This window comes from Electrophorus electricus, chromosome 3 (assembly GCF_041902795.1).
Source record: "Electrophorus electricus isolate QZ-2024a chromosome 3, ASM4190279v1, whole genome shotgun sequence".
Taxonomy (NCBI): domain Eukaryota; kingdom Metazoa; phylum Chordata; class Actinopteri; order Gymnotiformes; family Gymnotidae; genus Electrophorus; species Electrophorus electricus.
Window position 1 is genome coordinate 5,987,491 of NC_137499.1, and position 20,696 is coordinate 6,008,186.

At 46.0% G+C, this 20,696-nt stretch overlaps 1 protein-coding gene across 5 annotated transcripts in view; it reads left to right on the forward strand.

Moving 5' to 3' along the window:
• Positions 1-20,696, forward strand: part of adamts17 (ADAM metallopeptidase with thrombospondin type 1 motif, 17) — an 83,856-nt gene continuing 63,160 nt past the window's right edge. For 3 of the 5 annotated variants that reach the window (XM_081710024.1, XM_035525689.2, XM_035525697.2), the window contains exons 1-6: positions 1-159; positions 883-1,226; positions 5,644-5,809; positions 12,835-13,007; positions 14,692-14,775; positions 15,861-16,018. In XM_081710024.1, coding sequence (XP_081566150.1) covers positions 87-159; positions 883-1,226; positions 5,644-5,809; positions 12,835-13,007; positions 14,692-14,775; positions 15,861-16,018 — 998 coding nt within the window. In that variant the 5' untranslated portion in view covers positions 1-86. Of the gene's footprint in view, positions 160-882; positions 1,227-5,643; positions 5,810-8,335; positions 8,709-8,751; positions 10,202-12,834; positions 13,008-14,691; positions 14,776-15,860; positions 16,019-20,696 lie in introns of those variants that run through there. The other 2 variants (XM_081710025.1, XM_081710026.1) reach the window with 2 other exon arrangements.

The window sequence follows — 20,696 nt, forward strand, 5'->3', positions numbered from 1 at the left end:
TAGCGCTTAATTTCCCAAACTTTCAGTGACTTCGCTTCAGTTCGTTCTTGCTTCGCTGGCGCGTACTTCGCCCACATAAAGCAGTGATGCATTACTACGGTGCTCTACCGCTTCTCCTGCAATTCTTTCTCTTTTGCATCGGACAAAATGCAATATCAGGTAAGACTGTAATAACACCTGCGTTGCTGTCTAACTATGCTTATACCAATCTGGAATACTGCATACAATGCCATAACACTCCTTTGACTGTAACGACGCCTTGTCATGACTTTCCTGTAAAGTTCATTCGTGCTAAAGGACTTTCTGCAGCCTCCGCGAAAAGCAGTTTTAAAGTTTCGACATCAAGCCATTTGTAACTCACATACCATTTCAATAATAATAAACAATATAATAATCTATAAAATGTATATAAGGATCAGAGTGCTTATTTGAGAATGAAATAACTTTAGCGCCCGGCTTAATTCGCATGTCTAATTATGTTTTCACTGCGCGTTTGGATTGTTTGAAACGTTTACGGGACGCTGTAAACTCATTTTGTCCGCTCTGTCCACTTCCATGAAAGAACTCTGCACTCCTCTCTTAATACGTCTAACTTTACCGCCGCAGGTTCCACTTTTCACTGCCCCCGAGACCGTTCAGCTAAACATCACCGTTTAACGCCAAATTCTCAGATTTACTCCTTACTACTTATTCCAAAAGTGAATACTTTCCCCTCACTACATTTAGTTATATTTGCAATTACACTTGCTTTTACAACAGTAACCTACTTTCCTCTGATGCTAATTACTCTCATCAGTTATTACAGTTTTCTTATAGTGTTGTGATTGGATTTTCCAAAAGATTGTTGTCCCAAACTGCAGTGCTCCGTTTCCTCCACCCTAGCACACTCTGTAGTGTACGAGACGGACGTGGTAGTGCCCTGGGTGCTGCAGCATGAGCAGGTGCACCAGCTGTCAGAAGCGTCCGGGTGGAGCTCGGCCCGCAGGCGACGCTCCGGACGTCAGCAGGACCGCCTGCTCCTGTCGCTCCCGGCGTTTGGCCGTGAACTTCTCCTGGAGTTGCAGAGGGATGAGGCTTTCCTAGCTGTGGGCTTCGTGGTTGAGGAGAGGAGCCATGAACGGAGCTTCCAGCATGAGCCGGCTTTTAAGGGACGGCCCTGCTTCTATTCCGGAAGTGTTCTCAATCACACGGACTCAATTGCCTCGCTGGACACTTGCGGAGGACTGGTGAGTGAGTGTTTCGCTCTGCGAGCGTTCAACTGCAGCCTGTAGCGTGCTTTGCAGCGACTGCTGGCGCATTTCTGACACTGATTGGAAAAGTACTTTGAGTTTCTGGCGAGCGGCCTTGGGTTTTGGTTGGACTCCCTTGCAGCGAGTATTTGGGTTGCACGCATTTCGTCTTTGGTCATTGCTTACATTGTCTCAGATCACGGCTGCTTTTGGGTTTGCATATACTGTATATTGGCATGTCTGCAAGACTTTGCCAGTAGAGGCGTGTGATTGGCTGGATTCTGAGCATGGGCCGTGTGTTTACACGTAGCGTGGGAGACGACTCCCTGGATCGGGTCCAGCTCCGGTCACTCCCGCGGCTCCTCGCGGAGTGACAACCGACCTATCAGCAGGCTGAATGGAATGAGAAGCTCTGTTGTGGAGAGTTGTCAGGCTGCTTATGATTGGGCCAAAGGGTCACACTTTAGTGCCCTGCCCCCCCACACCACTTTGGCAGAGAAGGGAGCTGTTTGTTTGTGTGCGCACATGCACTGGGCTGCTGTCCCATGCATGTTTGTGGAATAATAGTGCAAGTGTGGTTACTGAATATCGCGTTGAACCCATAGGAATGACATTTGAGCTGAACGGTGTTTCATTATTTCAACACTGCCACTGTGCATGGTTCGAATTCTGCAGTGTGTGCACTTGTATGTGTGTGTGTGTGTGTGTGTGTGTGTGTGTGTGTGTGTTTGCATGCGCACATGCACTTGTGCATGCAACAGTTGCCTGTGTGCCTGGACTGCTTTAGGATTTCTGATTCTATGTTTTGACTCCCTTTTGCTTAGCCCACTAACCTCTGCTCTGTGAACCATATTGGGTCATCACAATCCAATTCGTTCTCAGTCACGCAGCCCTGACTAATTACAAATAAACAGTGCTGTTTTGATACATTTCAGGGTGTCAGACGTTTCTACCATTTTTTCCTCCCCTTATAAGCTACACTTAGGCCACAGCTATGTGGAAAATGAGGTCATCCTCACCATGAACGTTCCAGTCGCATGTGGAATTGGACCAGGCCGAACTTCTCCGACACCTCCGGGCAGGCTGACAGGGAGCAGATGCGAAAGCGAGACGCCTGCCCTCCCCCACTCCACCCCGATCAGCTGGGGATCAGCTGGGATGTTTTGACTAGCCTCGGCTCATGATTTCCAGCGACTCCGGGCCCCTTTGATTGGACCAGGAGTGCTCCCTGCGCTGATGCAGATCTGATCTGATAGGCTGTGTGCAGACAGCAAAAAAATGTGGCTCAGCAGTGATGCAACCGGCAATGCTAGCAATTGTGTTAGCACTAGAGCTAATAAGCTGAAAGGAGTCAGTGGCATGTTGTTAAGATGTTTTGTTTTTTTTTTTTCTTCCTTTTTGTTAGTATTTTGTCCTTTTTCTTGGCTGTCCTTCCAGGTAAACAATCCTCAGTCTCATGGCTGGGTGACAATATTGTGCAGTTTCTGTTCTCAGGAAAGACACTAATCGCAGCCCTGTAATTTGACTATGGTTTAAGATGGGAATTTACCACATATGGGTTGCTTTCTGACATGAGCTTATAATAATCAACTTGTGATCTCTGCTGTTTATTTCCTTTTTGGGGTGAGCACATATTATTTTCCTAGGCACTCAGATTTTGAATTCTCACAGCATCCACTAATAAAGCAAATCATGCCACAAGTAGCTTTATCACATTGTGATAGTATTATTTTGTTAGCTGAATTACATTCATGTAGATCTGAATTTAGGCCTAAAGAAAAACAAGCAGTGATGGGGATGTGAAGGCTCACAGATCTCCAGAATTCTGTGCCACATGTAAATTAATTTTGTGTGGTGTATTTTCAATAGTTGTTTCTTCCATGACTCGGCCCCAGAGGGCCAGCCCTGACGTTCTGTTGGGTACATATGATGATGTAACTGTGAAAAAAACTTTATCTGAATTAGCTTGTGGGAACTGGCCCCTTTGATCTTTCACACTTTTAAATAGCATTTTCATGCTTGGCTTTTCATTACCGATGTGCCTGGTGGTCAAATTGTCGGTCACGTGACTCATCAAAAGCATCGGGACATGAAGTGAGTTGCATTACGCAACCTTATGTAAAATGTCCGTATACAATAGACGCTGACAAATGTAGATCTTCCCTTCTCATGGTCATGCATTTAAATTCCATACTTGTTGTTAAGATCCAGAGATTAGACTGATCTTAGCCTACAAATAGCTTTGAGCTTGTCCTGTTACCACTCCATTAGCTAACTTAATAATGACTTGCTAAGAGATGAATTCACAACAGGTTATTTGGGCTGGTAGTTGAAAAGAATACAGCCTGGTAATGTTTTATCTAAATATATGGTTTTATTAAAATTGTTTAACTAAATATAATATTATAATACAATAATATATAACAGATAGTTACGACCTCACAATCTGATTAGTTGAGAAGCCTTCTAATGTGCTGATATTCATGATAACAGCACAGAATTTTCACACCAAGAACGTGTCACCCTGCTGACATGTTGCTAAGTAGCCGCTAGCTTTATGCGCCCAACCCTCAGCTGTTTTGTGCATGCATAAAAGGGAAAATGAGCACAGTGGGTGACTTTAATAAGATAACATTTGACCCACAGCCTGTTTGGAGTGTGTCTGCAGGCGCATATCAATTTCTACCATCACTTAGGAAACTTTTAGACTGTTGTGACTGCAGAAATATTACATACACCGAGGCCACCAGCAAAGTGAGTTGGGCTGTTTGAGGCCAATGCACTAACCCAAGATTAACGTATATAGAAATATTAATATCCTTATTAAATAGAACAACCCTAACAAATAAATACATTCTCTCTATTATTACATTTAATTTTTTGCTTTTTATCTTTTTTCCTTTCATCTTGGCTAATTTTCATTTTCATTTCAAACTATTGTTACTTGGTAGTCCTACAACCATATACCTTGTCCTGTGTCATGCGGGCAATTATTACTGCAACATAGCCACAAGTTATTTGCTTTGGAGGCTATTTCATCAGAAGGAATTAATATAATTGCCATATATGTCAATTAACAAAACATTTTGGGTTTATTTTCTTTATTTAATAGAAATGATGTATAAAAGCAAGAGAACACACAAGGTCATGTCCTATCGCGAATAACATCATGGCTATTTGGGCACAGGCATAAGCCGAAAGCAAGTGCTTGTAGATTGTCGTGGTATGATGTTATTTGAAAAACACATTCTTTATATCATAATATTGTGATGTACTCGCGATAACACATGCCACTTGCTGTTCTATTCCTTATGCAATTATTCAAACCAATAATTCACAATTTTTTCTACTTGTGATGTTAAGATTGAGAGGGGTAGATGGCTTCACTCATGTCATTTTCAACCACTCATCGCCCCCCAAACCCCGACTCTCACCCAGACCACCCCAGTCCAGCCAGACCGTCCGCTGCCTTTAGGCTGCACTGTGGGGTTTGCCTGGACGTGCTGCAGATGAAAGAGTGTGCTTCACCAACTTCTGCCGCTTCACTCCCCGGCGGTGCTCCTGTCTGTCCTCATCCCTCTCCTGCTCTAGTCCCTCCTCCTTCTGCCCCTCATGCCCGCCTCCGGCCTTCAGTTGAAGGGCACCATTTTGACTGCATGGAGGTTCGTGCCAAAAGACGGTCTTCAGCCAGAGCAGGCCTGTCTTTGGTGCCGCTGGGAACTTGCTTTGTTAAAATGAGGCATGGCAGTCGCTCAAGCTGGGATAGACAAGCCCACCATGAGTTGGGGCGCCATCCTAGGGGAGCGATTGATAAATGGATCTCGATTCTCTGGCAAAAGAGATGTATTGCGATGCATCGAGATGCACAGACTCCTGGGAACCCTTTCATATGCGATTGCCAGTGTGACAGTATGCTGTGATTAATTTTTTAGCTAACAGCCAGTGTGTGTATTCACTCTTTACACTAAACGAACAGGGCTGCCTGGGTAGAAAAGCATTTATCACATTCAAGAGAAATTATGCATACTAGCATAATAGATGCCAACGAGCTTTTTGTTGTATGTACAAATGTTTTTGTTGTATGTGTCAACTTTCATTAATGTAGATTACGCCTAAATTGCGCTTCCTTTCGAGACTAGTTTTTACTTTTGTACAATATGTGTCTGTGTAAGAAAAAAACCTAAGGGTCTTCGTTATTTTCAAAAGTGAATGGACCGACTCTCCTCCTTCTCTAAGCGTATGACCTGCAGTTGTGATTTTGTGAATAGAAAGCACACAACCAGGTGGCTTTGTAGCCACAAGGTCGCATCATCTTATAATAGTGCATGCGGGCACTGCTGCTTCGGGCGCTGCCTACCTTCTAACCTCATGTCTGTCTCACGTCTGTCTCACATCTGTCTCATGTCTGTTTCAGAGGGGCCTCGTGCGGTACGGAGAAGAGACGCTGTTCATCGAGCCAGTGGATCATGTGGCGGACTCCTTCTCTGGCTTGGCACACAAGGTGTTCAGACAAAAGCGCTCCTCCGAGGAAACATCTCGGTCCAGAGGCAGTGATCCCAAGTACTGCCGGATCATCCGAGGTGAGCTGTACGCTTTCAGATGCCGTTGAGACTTACGTGGTTTCATTAGTTTAGTCGTGACCCTTTACACGCCTTTTCTAACAAAGAATAGGCAGCCAATTAGAAACTGTCCCTCTTGACTGCAAACTGATGAAGCCGCCGGCATTTATTTGCAACCACCGATCCCAGCAAAGCACAGTATAATTGAAAAACCATTAGAGCACCATACCATGCACTGTATTTCATTCTACTTATTACAGCCAGAGAGACTCACAGGATCACTTAGACTGTGCTCTCTATTCATGATGAGTTACATGCAAGGAATCTGCTATGATAATGGCGACGCTCGGTTTTGCGCCTGTGCCTACCTCCCTACTTCCGTCGAGGAGCGCTTTTGGCCATCGGCTTCATACATCACGCGGTTTCATAGCAACATTTACCCCCCCACACGCCGCTAAGAGACGCAGAGGCGAGAGAAGGTGCAGCTGTTTCGGTTTTCAACGCGCACTTGTCTCCCCAGTCAATGTCGATAAACTCCTGCCGGGATCTGCTTCCACGCTGCGGAAGTGCTGACGGAGAGCGCGATCGAATTCCTTCGCCGTGCTTTTTTGCGTTAATAACGCCGCGCATATTTTCCAGCTCCGTGGGCGCTTCTTTGACGAGATGTAAGATTTTTCTTACCGAAAAACCGCAGCTTTAAGAACTGGCTCTCCTCTCCGTCACGGAGGCCAAAAGCTCCTGGCGTCTGTTCGCGCTCATATTTAGGGGCAGGAGGTTTTGTCTGAGCACAGTGCATTATTACAGTTGTAGTTTACTCTTTCTCCCACTCGTCGACATGGAAATGATCGTAATTAGCCTTAAACATTCAGCTTGGTGAGTCCGTACGCATAGGGCTATAGTCTTATCTGCCAACTTAAACAGCACAGCTGGATTTTCCAATCTCATACTATCACGGTTTGTGGGTATATTGAACTTGTGTGGAGTTTCGGGTCCAGCATTCTTCCTCGTTTGTTTGGGCGTTGTTGTAGTTTAATTCCCAGCTGCATGACACAGGATGAATATTACATAACCTTCTCTTAAGGGGGAAAGACCACCAGAATTTTGACAACCTGCATAAATAAATTCATTCCATATGTCCATATTTGGGTCTGAAACTTACTCTCAAAAATGAGAAACGGGGAGGGGGGAGATGACAAAGACAGAAAAACAAAGAAAGAAGGAAAGAAAAACGCGCCTGTGGTGTGTGTGGGGTTCCCTACACGGTCGTGTTTAGGGGGGGGGGATGCGCGCAGGGTGTGAGGGGACGTGCGTGTGGGGTTCCGTACGGGCCGTGTTTGGGGGGGGGGATGCGGGCAGGGTGTGAGGGGACATGCGTGTGGGGTTCCGTATGTTCCGTGTTTGGGGGGGTGTGTGCGCAGGGTGTGAGGGGACGTGCGTGTGGGGTTCCGTACGGGCCGTGTTTGGGGGGGGGGGGTGTGCGCAGGGTGTGAGGGGACGTGCGTGTGGGGTTCCGTATGGGCCGTGTTTACGGGGCGGGTGTGTGTGTGCGCAGGGTGTGAGGGGACCTGCGTGTGGGGTTCCGTACGGGCCGTGTTTACGGGGCGGGTGTGTGTGCGCGCAGGGTGTGGGGTTCCGTATGGGCCGTGTTTACGACGGGGGTGTGTGTGCGCTGGGTGTGAGGGCACGTGTGTGTGTACAGGCGTGTCTATGCTGCTGAAGTGAGCTCCAGGTGCGCCAGGTGCTTTAGCCATTCGGCTCCTCCGAGCACCTGGCGTCTGTTGAGCGGGCGATCGGGCCAGTGGAGAGGCACAGGGTGCCAGATTCGGAGAGAAAATTCTTTCCTCTGCATTCACGTCTGTCCCGGGCTGTTTCAAGACCATGCCGGAGAGCCCCCCTCCCCCCACCCGTATCTCTCTGTCTGCCTGTCTTTCTCTATCTTTTCTTTGTTTCGATTGCTCACACTCTCTGTCTGTCTTTGTCTTGCCATCGTGTTGAAAAGTTGAGAGAGAACCGTATGCCTAAAAACCTCCTCACTCTCGCCATCAAACCACACTGTCCCTGGAGAAAAATACTCAGAGACAGACTTTATATTCATTAAACTCCATGTCCTCAATGCGTTAGAGCTTTCCCCTTTGCTGTGTGTATACACACACAAACACACACACACACACACACACAGTCTGGATGTGCAAGGACGGATCATGTTACAGAGTTGGAGTGTTAAACACAACAGAAGGAGCAAGGTTGGCCACGGATCTTGCTGTCTCCTGTCACACCCTGTCCCATCTGGGCCAGTGAAATACAGCCCTGCTGACGTGCCCCCGGGCCAGTGCACCATCACACGTAGCGACCTATGAAAAAATGACCTGCTCACCAAGCCTTCGCCGCTCCAGCCCTGAACTGGGAAGCCAAAAGTTGCATGTCAATCCCAGCTGATCGTGAGTGGAGGAGACGGGACGTTCCATGCGGAGGACTAACGGCCAGGGCGGGTGGGGAGACGTTGAGCGGGATCGGAGAGCAGTAGAAAGGGGCGTGGGAGAAAGAGGGTCAGCGGACGTGGGAGGAACAGCAGAGGAAGGAGTGGATCTAGCCTGCGTCTCACCGCATTGGCAGCTCGTGAGGCCACTCCGGACTACACGCCCGGGGCGGGTCTTATCGGTTTATGACATCTCGAGGCTCCTGGGCTGAAACTCACTGTGCTGCTCTTGCAAAGGTGGCTGAGAAGAAGTGGCAAACCAGGGGTAAAGCCTTGAGGAAGTTGGGGAAAGTATGACTTCGCCTGAGCCCGAAGGAGGAGATGTTGCAGAGAGTGGACATGAGAGGACAAGCTCGGAGGTCCACAGGGAGCAGGAGTTAAGCAGAATGGAGTGGAACGCAGGATAGAGATGGAGAAAGGAGCCCTGGAAAGTAGGAAGCAGTGGTGAGACGAGGGGACTGGTTCGGGGGGGTTCGGGGGGGGTTGTCCCGTGTTTAGAAGCTGGCCGCTGGAAACAGAAGGTGGTTGCGCCATGAAGCAGAGAGAAAAGGTGGAAGCAGTTCAAGGCTTTTGGCTGTATACTTCCCCCATTCCATTTCCACTGGGAGACACTTGGCTTTATTGTCGCTGCAGCGTTTCGGATTGACACGGAGAAACCCTCGCTCAGTTGCTGCTGTCGGCGAGCAGGGCCGGCGTTTGTGCTGCGGCCCGAGTGCCGGTCTGCGCCACGCTTTGTGACTAGAATCACTATGAGCTGTGGTCTGCCTCGGAACCCTGCGGAATCCTAAAAATGTTGGAACTTCTCTCAGACTCCAAGAACTCTCGAACAACTTCCAGCACCACGCCGCATTCCCCTTCTCACTATGACTCAATGCTACTCTTCACGCCACTTGGATGTTTTGTTTTCCAGCCCAAAGGTTTCTTGGCCTTGACCCACACACACTCACACACACACAGGCATACATTACAGAAGCTAAAACTGGTTTGTGGTATAGGGCGTGTGCCTCACCTCCCAGTCTATAGACACCTGCCAGCCAACTCTATTTCAGTTCTACTTCTCTCCACTGGGCTTGTGGCATCCACAAAAGACTACAGGCAAAATTTGCCATCAGGTTGTCTGTTGTACATCCAGCAACAAATACAAATCCTCCAGGTGTTTTAAGACTTATAGGTAGCATATAAGTAACAGTTTCTTTAATAGTGATTCTTACTAGAATTATTAGCCAGAGAGAAATACAATGCAGCTCATAGTACTTTCACCTACACTGAATTCAAAGAAGAAAAAAATGCAAAAGTCAGTTTGTTCCACTGGACACACCCAGTGAAACAGCCTCTTTCCCACTCATTAGAGCTTGGCTGATATTGTGTTATTTTTTTGTCTGATAACTTCCGCTGGTCACACCTGACCTCCACTTCTCAGTCTGTGCAGGCCCCATGAAAATCATGCTGGGAGGGACTTTGAGTTTGGATTTTTCTTCTTGCCAACAACACCCAAGTCTTCTGATTGATAAAGACAGGCTACAAAATAGCAATGTGATGCATGTCTATTGTCACAACACCTGAAGTATTGTGTTGGTATTAGGGAAACATTAAGGGAACAGTACCAAAGTTGTTTAGGCTACGTTCACACAGCAGGTAAGAGTGATTTACATCGGATCTTTTTCTTCCGATGCGACACAGACGTGCTATCTGGGCGGCAGCACGAAAAGCAAAAAACGCAACGAAACTCACATTTTCAGTTCCGAATTTGGCACACTTTCATATGCAGTACTGAAATCCGAAGTGTGTCAGTGCAGAAGCCAGATCGAGATTTGTGCAGCTTTCGCACCAGTGCAGCTCTACATTTGCCATAATTCAGTGCTGTCAGGAAGGGAAGAACCCACAACTCCTGGATCCGACTTTACATGCGGATATTCCACTCCAGAGAGGACCCTGCTGTAAGTCCACAGAGACGCATCATTAACATTTTGGCCATCCTCGCTCTACTGCTAATTTGTTTCCTAATTTGTAGCCGTCTTCCACTGCAGATTAGTACGATCGTTAACTTTAGGCTAGAGGCTGTTAGTGTTGACTCCTTTTTAACTGTTGACTTTTGGATGAGTGTGCCACGTGAAGCACTGTTCTTTTGCTCGTACGTGTTTTATGTTCAGACTGATGTCGGATACAGGTCACATTAAAAAGTGATATTGTGAACAGTCTAAAAACAACTACAAAAAAAATCTAATTGGTCAGAAAATCAGATTTGGCCTGCTTCTCCCTGCTGGGTGAACGTAGAAATAGTTGCGAATCCTCACTAGTCAGTGCACTTCCCCAGAAGAAGCACTGACGACAGCAAACAGCTTCTTTAGTAAAGTGGGTTTCTGACTAATGCTTTGAGGTATATTAAGCTCTTCAACCACATGCTGGTGGGTAGGTAGAAGTGGACTTACCCATTGTTAAGATGGAATATATGCGCGCATATCCAGGGCCTTGTACAAGTGGAACCTTGGTTTTATGGCCACAGCCTCTTTGAGTAGAAGAATTGTTTGCAAACCATAGTGCTCAACAGCGTCCGGCTTTATAGATTGCACGCTTCAGATCTACCATAAGTGGTGTTTAAGTGCGCTCTTTCACTTTCCCTCCTTTGAGTTGTCAGAAAGCTTTGACTTGTGGGACATTCCCACAGCGGTGTTGCTCTTGAGAAATATTTTAGTGTAGCTAGCCATATGCACAGATGTACTCACATTTACACAACCGTACAAGCAATTTGTCCTTATTTTCCCCACAGAGTACTCCACAGATCTAGCAGCCCCGTTTAAAGCCCAAAGAACCATTTCTGTTCTTGGCTTGGAGCAGCTCCAGTGCACAGCTTAGGGAGCAGTCTCTTGAACCTTGAGGCCTGGTTCCCGTACATATATATATATATATGTATGTATATATACGCACAGTGGCCATGTAGTTGGGCTAGTTGTGGTTACAAAAACCTGGATTTGAATTCCAGGGCCAAGATACAGTACCAGCTGATGTCATGTTCAACCACAGTGTTTATAGGGCCTAGTGTCGGATGAGTGACGAGGAGCACCAAACATTCAAGGTCTTCACAAACTTTAATGTCATTACTTTTAGTGACTTTAGTGATATATCCCAAGGTGCTGTTAAAGGTTACTTGCTGACAAATATATTCATTAAAGAAACATTCCAAATATATTTCCTCACGCATGATGATTCAGCTCAGCGTATGCTTATCGTCTCAACACAGGTTAACTTTGTCACCCTTGAGAGTTACTGAGAGAGTTGTTGAAATGAGGCACAGACTGTTACAACATGACCACTTTTGTGGGTCTGTGACAGATGACTTTTACAGCTGCCTGAGGGGGATGACCCGGTCCATATTATCTTGTCATGTCACTGTAGCCAGTTTTATTACCCCAAGTGACTTCATTTATTTTTACAACAGATATGCCTTGGCAGTGCCCACTAAAGTGAGGAGTCTGTCCCTGTTTCACGGCAGCATGTCTCATCATGTAAGATTTAAAACACATAACCAGCATATCCTTCATCATTTTGAGATGTCATTGTTTTTGGCACTGAGAGTCCAGGCACAGGACTGTGTCATGGTTCTGGGGCTTCGATACGCACGTAGAAATCAGCTCCCACTGAACGTCATCCTTTAACCTGGGGGTCCTTCGAAACAAAGAGATCTTTCATTAGTGTATTTATGTATGCTGACAAACAAACAAACACAAACAGACTGCAGATGGCTTCAAGGCTTCGGACAAACGCTCTGCCGATAAGCAGCCAGTCTGCAGGCTTTCAGCTGTCAGCCACGGCGCTTTCTGTCCCCTCTCCAGTGGGCCTGGGCCATCGACAAACTATTGTGTGCCACACAGCCAGTAACAAACAAACAGAAAGCTTTATTCATTTCCACACTATAGCAGGAACAGATGGATTGGAAATGACAACCTCTGAAAATCCCATTCATCGACCGAGGCTTGATCATCACTGTAACACTGCTTTGGTAGCACTTTTAAGGTTTATCTTGGAGCCTTTATTTCAAAAACAGAAGAGCTGTTGTGTCTGGAAAAATTTACGCCCCCCTCAGAACATTCTGACTTGGTTCTCCTGGGCAGGGTTGCAGCAGAGCTATTACATCTGCTCCACGGAGGCCTAATTGGTCACATGGGCAGAGCGTGCGGGGACATCTCGGACACGACTGGAGCTGCTCAAAAACAAAGCGAGCCAACGTTTGGGAGTCAGTTACTAGAGAGTTAGTTACTTGAGAGTCAGTTACTAGAAACTTCAGCTATACGTTCTGCTGTGAGCAGCCATTAAGGGCTCTGCCTTTATTCCCATCGTGTCTGACATGCCGATTCAGGTTCAGTGTGTGTGTGTGTGTGTGTGTGTGTGTGTGTGTACTGCATGTACCATGTGTACTGTATGTTCAAAGATGTGCTATATGCATGAACGTATATGGATGTCAGTCTGCTATAGAGCTTAAAGCCCATCGTGTGTGTGTGTGTGTGTGTGTGCATGTCTGTGTGTCTGTGTATGTGCGTGTGTGTTCCCGCACGTGTGTGTGTGTGTTTGGTAGGGAAGCGGAAGGAAAGGAGGGCTAACGTGATGGAGGAGGCTCGTGGGAAGAGGAACGCCATCCGTCTGAGTGGCGAATACACTGCAGAGACTGTGGTGGTGGCAGATGCAGACATGGTGCAGTACCACGGGGCAGAGGCGGCCCAGCGCTTCCTTCTCACTGTCATGAACATGGTAGGTCTCACACACACACACACACACACACACACACACACACACACCCCTAAGATGATATAATGCCTCAACGCTGCAAAATATATCAAAAGACATGAAGAACAGATTCTTTTCAAGGATGCTCATGCATGAACTATTTTTCATGGAAATATTATTTTTCACTTCCTTGAAAGAGGATGTGACCTTCTGTGACCTTACCTTTGATCTGTTTCATTTTCTTGAGGCCTTAAAATACTATGGAATTTACTTTGACTGCCATGAAGATTTTGATTGGCGGTGCTTGTGATCATCCTTGCAATGTTCTTTAAGAAAATAATACTGCCTGAGGAGGAAATATGAAGTTTGGATTCAGATTAGTAGCTTGAGTAAAGCAATTGGACTTTTATGGGGTGTTCCAAAATTAGCTTTAGGTGTGTCATATGTCCAGTTTAATTTGTTTGGAAGAGCAATAGTAATAAATACAATACAGAATTTTGGCACAATTTAGTTACTCTTTAGTTACTCTGAGGAAGAAACCATAGGCAAGTCTTTTTCCACAGAGATTTTTTTCCCCTAATGTCTGCTGGATCTGGCGTGTGTGTGTCTGAAATGATTCACATTGCTCTAGATTACCTAGCTGTTGTATGAAAGTTAAATTGTCCACACCCAGTGAGATCTGTAAATGCTGAATTGTGTTTCTCTATTCTCCAAAAAAAGGAATATATTTACATTTACAAACGAACTCAAATGATGAAATCTTCTAAGCTAATTCAAAGAGTTCTGATGGGAGCGTCTTAAAAAGTGACTTTTTTTTTCCCACAATAAGTTGTTGTTCTGCCAGTAACGGCCAGAGAGGACAGAGCGCCCCGACTGGTGTGGGCCTTGTTGCGAGGTCTGGGCTGTACGAGGCAGGGCGTGTTTGATGTGAGCTCAGACCTCGCCTCATCCTCCTGCAGCTCCTTCCGGACTGTGGAAGTGTAGTGAGGACACCGCTGTGGAAAATATTCCTGTCTCGTGTAAATACAGTGATGTGAAGTGGTTCCTCGAGGTCGTTCCTTCCAGATGTTGATTCCGTCCACTCCCTGTGCTACTTAAATCGTCTCATAAATGTCACAGAAACAGCTGTCTCTCTTATATCCAGTGTTTGTTCCACAAAAGGTTTTTGTAGTGTGGAACTCCCAGCTTAACACCCTTTCCGTCGCTGTTTGGAATGTAAAGTAAAAACAAACTTTTCTCTTTTGTTCTCTTCTGTTCTTGTTTTTTTGACTGCCTGCAACATTCGCTCTCCCTGTCTTTCCTGTCTGTATGTCTGTCTCTCCCTGTCTTTCTTTCCTGTGTCTGTCTGTCTCTCCCTGTCTTTCTTTCTTGTCTGTCTGTCTCTCCCTGTCTTTCCTGTCTGTCTGTCTGTCTGTCTCTCCCTGTCTTTCTTTCCTGTGTCTGTTTGTCTCTCCCTGTCTTTCTTTCTTGTCTGTCTGTCTGTCTCTCCCTGTCTGTCTGTCTGTCTGTCTCTCCCTCTCTTTCCTGTCTGTCTGTCTGTCTGTCTGTCTCTCCCTGTCTTTCCTGTCTGTCTGTCTGTCTCTCCCTGTCTTTCTTTCCTGTCTGTCTGTCTGCCTCTCCATGTCTTTCTTTCCTGTCTGTCTGTCTGTCTCTCCCTGTCTTTCTTTCCTGTCTGTCTGTCTGTCTCTCCCTGTCTTTCATGATGCAGGTGTATAATATGTTTCAGCACCAGAGTCTGGGTGTACAGTTGAACATTCGGGTCACCAAATTGGTCCTCCTGCACTCCCGCCCAGTAAGTCTGACCTACATGACCCCTGCTGACAGGCTTGACCCTTGTGGCCCCGAAAGGTGCTAAATCTCCCCAAGACTGAGCCTTCTGGCCCCTCTCCTTTTCTCCTTTTATTCCTGTCCTCAGGGCCTGTGATATTATCGGGGTGTATGTGTGTGTGTGTGTGTGTGTGTGTGTGTATGTGTGTATATTTAACCCATGCTTGTCCCCAATCACAATTTATTACTGCTTTCCACTCAGAAAATCCTAAAACATTGGCATGCTGTTGCTCTAATCCTATTAAAATTGGCATGAAGTTGCTCTAAAGACCAGAAGGTTACAGACTGTGGATGCTTGATCATCAGTTTTAAGTGTCATTGACAATAATGACAATGAGCTGTTGGTTATCTACAGACAAGCACCTACCTGGCTGTGTCTGAACTGAAATCAATCAGACTGAAAAGAGCATAAAGAATGTGAAGGGGAAAAATAGGGCTTTAAAGTAGTACATTTAGCACATGGAAAGCACTGAACAGTGTCAACCACATGCTCTGTTCATCCATGCCCTGAGCTCTACCACGTCCTGCGTCTTTGTTCCTGTGACTTTCAAGGTACCATTTTTTTTTGTTGACCGTGTGACTCTTTGTTTATGTTTATCACATCTCACCCGTGTTCCGAGATCCACTTTACTCTCCCCAGGCAATCGGCTAAACATATAGAAGCCCTAAATTTTCATATAGATGAAAATTTCTTGACTCTGATTGCTTGCTCCACCATGAGTTGCCTTGACCTACTACAACTAGCAAATGACTTGCTCGCAAACCCTTCATAGACATATGGCCAAATAAGAAGTGAAAGGTCTGGTTTTCATTTAGGAAACTACTTCACCAAAGTATATCAGCACTGCTGTTAGCTAAAAAGCAGTGCTGTTAGCAGTTTCTAGCATTATGGGATTAAAATTGTACTATATGGTGCTCATGGGCTTTCATTCCTTGAAGGAATAAAAAGTTTTGCGATGCAGGCTAGTGGGATCTGCAGGGCGCCCCCAGCTCTGGGGCGGGCGGGACAGGGAGGGGAGGAATAAACCCACTGTCGGCTGGCCTCTTCAGGAGAAGCTGAAGATGAGTCACCACGGTGAGAAGGCACTGGAGAGCTTCTGCCACTGGCAGCATGAGGAGTACGGAGGGGCGCGTTACCTGGGCAACAACCACGTTCCCGGAGGCAAAGACGACCCGCGGCCAATGGACATCGCCGTTCTCGTCACAAGGTGTGCCGCCTTCCCGTGTGCCTCGTCTTCCTGGGGGATGTTTGTGTTTTTGTTCTTCTTTTTGTCTGCTCTCCGCCACTATCAGCGATTTCTGTGTTTGTTGTTTCAACTCGACATTTGCTCATTTTCTCCAACTTGTTCTCTCACTTTGTCTCGTTACTTCACCTCTTTGATGTTCACCATCTGTCAGCACGCTCATGCTTTTTGGGGATTAGAGCTTTTTTTCCCCCCTCCCATCTTATTGATTAAGCCGTAACATAATTTAGACCCTTCAGTTCCTGAGCCATTGATGGGCCATAATGACGCATTCATTTACCAGTCCATCAACGAGGCAGGTTTGCTCCAAATCTTCCTTCTTCACCACGCTAACCGATTGCCCTTGGCAACCAAACAGACTCGCGCTCCCTCTTTTGGATCAGGTCTTATTACCTCGCTATGATTTTCAGGGCTCAAAAAAAAAAAAGGGAAAAAAGAAAAAAAAAGATTAAGAAAAAAAGGAGCCCTTTTGTTAGGAATGGCACGCTCACGTTAGCCTGTCAGATGCTATCCATCTTCCTGGGCCTGAGGAGAAGGCAGGGAGTCACACAGAGAGCCTTTTTGTTTTCACCTCTGCCAGGTTAAATTCTATCCTCCTCACCCGCCGCGAGGCCCTCCGCTCAGAGTACGCAGCTCGCGGGACCAACTTCTGCCCGGACGGCAGCGCCAAGACGGCCCGTGGCGGCAGGAGCGCGTCACAGGCAAATTACAGCGTGTCGAGGTGCTCTCTGGTTCCCCCTTCCCCCGCCCACCACCGCACCGCCTCCGTCTTGCTCCGCATGAGTATTTAACAGTAGGGCTACTGCTGCAGTTCTTTGCACTCTGTAGCCTTTGGTGGAAAAAATAAAAATAAAAACCTCGTGACTCATCCGTGAGAGACAGAGCAGGCCGACCCAATAACCCCATTTGCCACTCAGCACAAGATTACAGGACTTTAAATAACAACTTCGTGATGGGGCAGAGCAAATTGTACCACTTCAACGATGGAACTAATTTTCCCTCCATCTCTAATTCCCTCAGCAATGTTTGTCATTTGAAAATTATAATTGATTTATGCAGTTCAAACGTACACAGGGGCACACCTACGCTAATTTACCTAAATTTCTGCCTGAGCAGCAAAAACACAAACAGTAGTGTTAGTCTGCGTGAGATCAGAAGAACTACAGGCGCCTTGTAATTTAGCAAGCTCGGTCTTTTAGTCTGAAGGGCTGAGTAATTGCTGAAATGGTATGTGTAGTTGCAGTACACAGAACCAGAACACAATAGACAAACAAAAAATGACCAGAGCATAAAAAAGGGGGGAGAAAAGAAGTAACACCCCCCCAAAAAATGTATTTATTTATTCAAGCAAGTCAAAATATGGTTTTCAGCAGGACGAAGTTTGATTTGTGGTTGAAAGCGCATCCTTTGTTAGCCTTCTATATGCTGCCACTCTCACTCTGTTAGCCCCAGATAGCTGCCATTTCGTGACAGCTCAGACCGCCATCGTGCAAGCCTTGTCACATTCACTGGATAGGACCTTGGAGCTAATGGGATTTAGCGTCGCTACGCTAGCCCTCCCCAGCCTCGGTGGTGGGCTACACGCGAGCTATCTCAACTGCCAGCTGTGTGTCAGATCCATTTATTCTGTTATGGAACACAGGCAGGAAATCAGAAGGGGTTTGGACTGTTGATGGCAAAGAGACAGCTGAATTGTTTTTCCCGATAGTTCCATGGGAGTGTGTAGACGTTTAAAACTGCAGTAGTTAGCATAATCCAAAAAAACCCTAAACTGCTTTAAAGGTAACAGTACGCCACCATTTCTTATATGATCAGCATACACTGGACTGAATGGTGCCTCAACCATGCCTCTTAAAGAGATAGTTTGGAGAAAAATAAAATGTATATATATATATATATATATATTTTTTTTTTACTTACCCCAGAAGAACCAGTGAATGCTTCATAGAGCGGGTCTCCCATATGGAGGCGGCCATGTTTAAAATACATTTAGTACAGAATCTTTGAAACTTCCAGGCCACTAAGTGTCAATACGATGGCTGTTTCATAACATGAATAAGAATATTTGGAGAACTGTCTCATTGTTCCTTTAAAATCCATTGTGTGTAAAGGGGGAGCGCATCAAATTTATTGAAGTATCTGGAGACACACAGGATACACTTGAAAGCAGAGGGACACACCGTATTCGACAGCTCGTATGACTGCCATGTCAAGCGCATCAGCAGGCTGTGTGTGCACCCCTGGCCCAGACGATGAGAAGACAGACATATATTGTGAGCATATATATTGCTCACTTTCAAAAGTTCAAAGTTGCCTTTGAAAAAAAACTGCATTCTATAATATCATTGACCTTTTTTTAAAAGAGACTACTAGTTCAGGAAGCGTTTAGACACCAGCATTTTAGCACCAGTATCGGAAAATGATAACGATACCCAGCCCCACATGAGTGTAGCTTTGCCCTGAAATGTGCTGGGTATAAAAAAGATTTTATGGGTACATTTGTTAAGCCTATCAGCATTGAACAGTACAAGACGTATCAGCAGCATGGTTTAAAATATGTTTGTAATGTCATTGTTTTCTGTTTATTTTTATTAAAAAGCATTCGTTTTGTTTCTCGAAATGTCAGTTGTGTCATGTTTATGACCTCAGCATCATGTGACAAAACATAAGCACAAACATTAGGAGCATAAATGTTTCACTGTTTTTACAAATACAAAAACAAATTATATAAAATGTTCTTTAAAATATTTTCAGAATACACTTTCAACAAGTGCTGGGGAGAAAATCAACCATTTTAGAACATGGTGGAGAGATGTCCCCAGCCTAAATTCCGACCATGACTGTCATTGATATTCCTGTATGTATGGAATTCCCACATATAAAAATTAGGTGAATGTATGCTGACTGATTTATATTGTGAATTTTGGAAAAACCCCTTTTAACACAAGGTTGTTGGTTTTACTTCACCTCGTGATGCATGCAACTGTACGTCCAGACGAATCCTCGGGTCTTATCATAACTATTCCTCTTGCCAGTGCCAGTCAGCTGCCCCTGTTCCCAAACCAGCAGTGGTGGAAATTAGAAACTGCAGACAACCCCTCAGTCCGCCCCCAAAGGGAGCTCCCCGGCCCTTGATCACCTGTTAGTCATTGTTCGAGCTGAAAATAAGGTCCTGGTCGAGTCAAATTACAGGTTTGGAGGCTGCTGCCTTCCATGCTTCCAGTAGGACCCTGCCAAGGAGAATTAGGAGGGGAAGTAGCTCAGGTGGACTTGGCCCTGCTGTGCCTGAGCCGGTGGATCGGCAGCTGCTGGTGGCCTCGGGCCCGCCGGTCACGGCGTTCACAAGCTGCCGCATTTTTCCGACCAACGTTGACCTTTACGGGATGAGCCATTAACAGTGTTTTGGTAACCATGGCAGAAAAGAGGAAGGCGGAAGCTGCGCATTAGACCGGCACGTCCTGGGTGCAGCTCTCGGGTTGCAGACAAAGTAAACAGCAGCTTCTCATATCGTCTTGGACGTGAAATCTGTTGCTCTTGGTCAAGGAGAAGGAGATGTGCTGTCTGGTACTGATGTTGTAACTCAAAGTGATGCAGCCTTTGGATCTGTTTGAAAGTTGCTTAACAGATGAACACGGTTGGATTGGGAGAGACTGACGGGGCATTAGCCTTCTTTGCAAGTGAGGTTGGATGCTATCCAGACCTCAGCTGGGCTTTGGCTTATGTCCCAGTGGAGGTGCCTCTCTATCGCTTGCACTCTCTCTCTCTCCTGCTCTCTCTCTTCCTCTCTCTCTCTTTGTCTCTCTGTCTGTTTCTGTGTCTGCATCTCTTCCTGAAGCACCCTGGCCATGTTCGTGTGCCGTGGTCCAGTCACGGTCATGTCTCGTCTCCAGCATGCTGACATGCTGCTGTTAACACCTTGCTCAGCTCCAGGACGGGATCAGCGGGGGCTGGGGGTCGTGTGAAAACGCCACCTCCTGTAGCGTCTGCCATTTCATAGCTGACGTCTCCGTTTGTTGTAAGGCATTTCAAGCTCAGATGTGTCACTAACATTCACCTTTACCCCAGTTAGCACTGTAAAGTTAGCACCAGCAGAAGACTGCGTTGTTGGATGCCCCACAATGCCTTAGGGTGGGAGTGAGATGGCATTACCATGGATCCAACAATGTGCTTTTAGTTGGCTCCCATGGCTGTCAGAAGAGTCTGGAAAAGTCTGTCCTCCTATTGTGAAGTTTTGCAGGAGTGCAAGATAACTTAATTGTTTTGTCTTCTTACTCAGAGGACATTGTGGCATTCGTGGAGCAAAAGTTCTGTTTACGTTTCGCTTTCCTTTGATTAGGTTTTTTAAGAGTCATGCAAATAAACATTTTTAAAAGGAAATGTAAGTGATTCATACCAGATGCAATTAATTGTCTGTTATTGTCAGTAATCCATTTCCAAGAGTTTAATCAAGGGAGGCTCAATAAGGAGGCAAGCACAAATAGATTTCAGACTTTTTTTCTTATTTCCAAGCTATTTCTTTTTTGAAACTCAGGCCCCAAGAAAAGCACTGCATTAGCTAAACAAAATATGCTAAGAGGAGTACGGTTTTTATTTTTATGCTTTTTACTGAAATCCAAATTGTCATCCTGCACAGACTCATAGC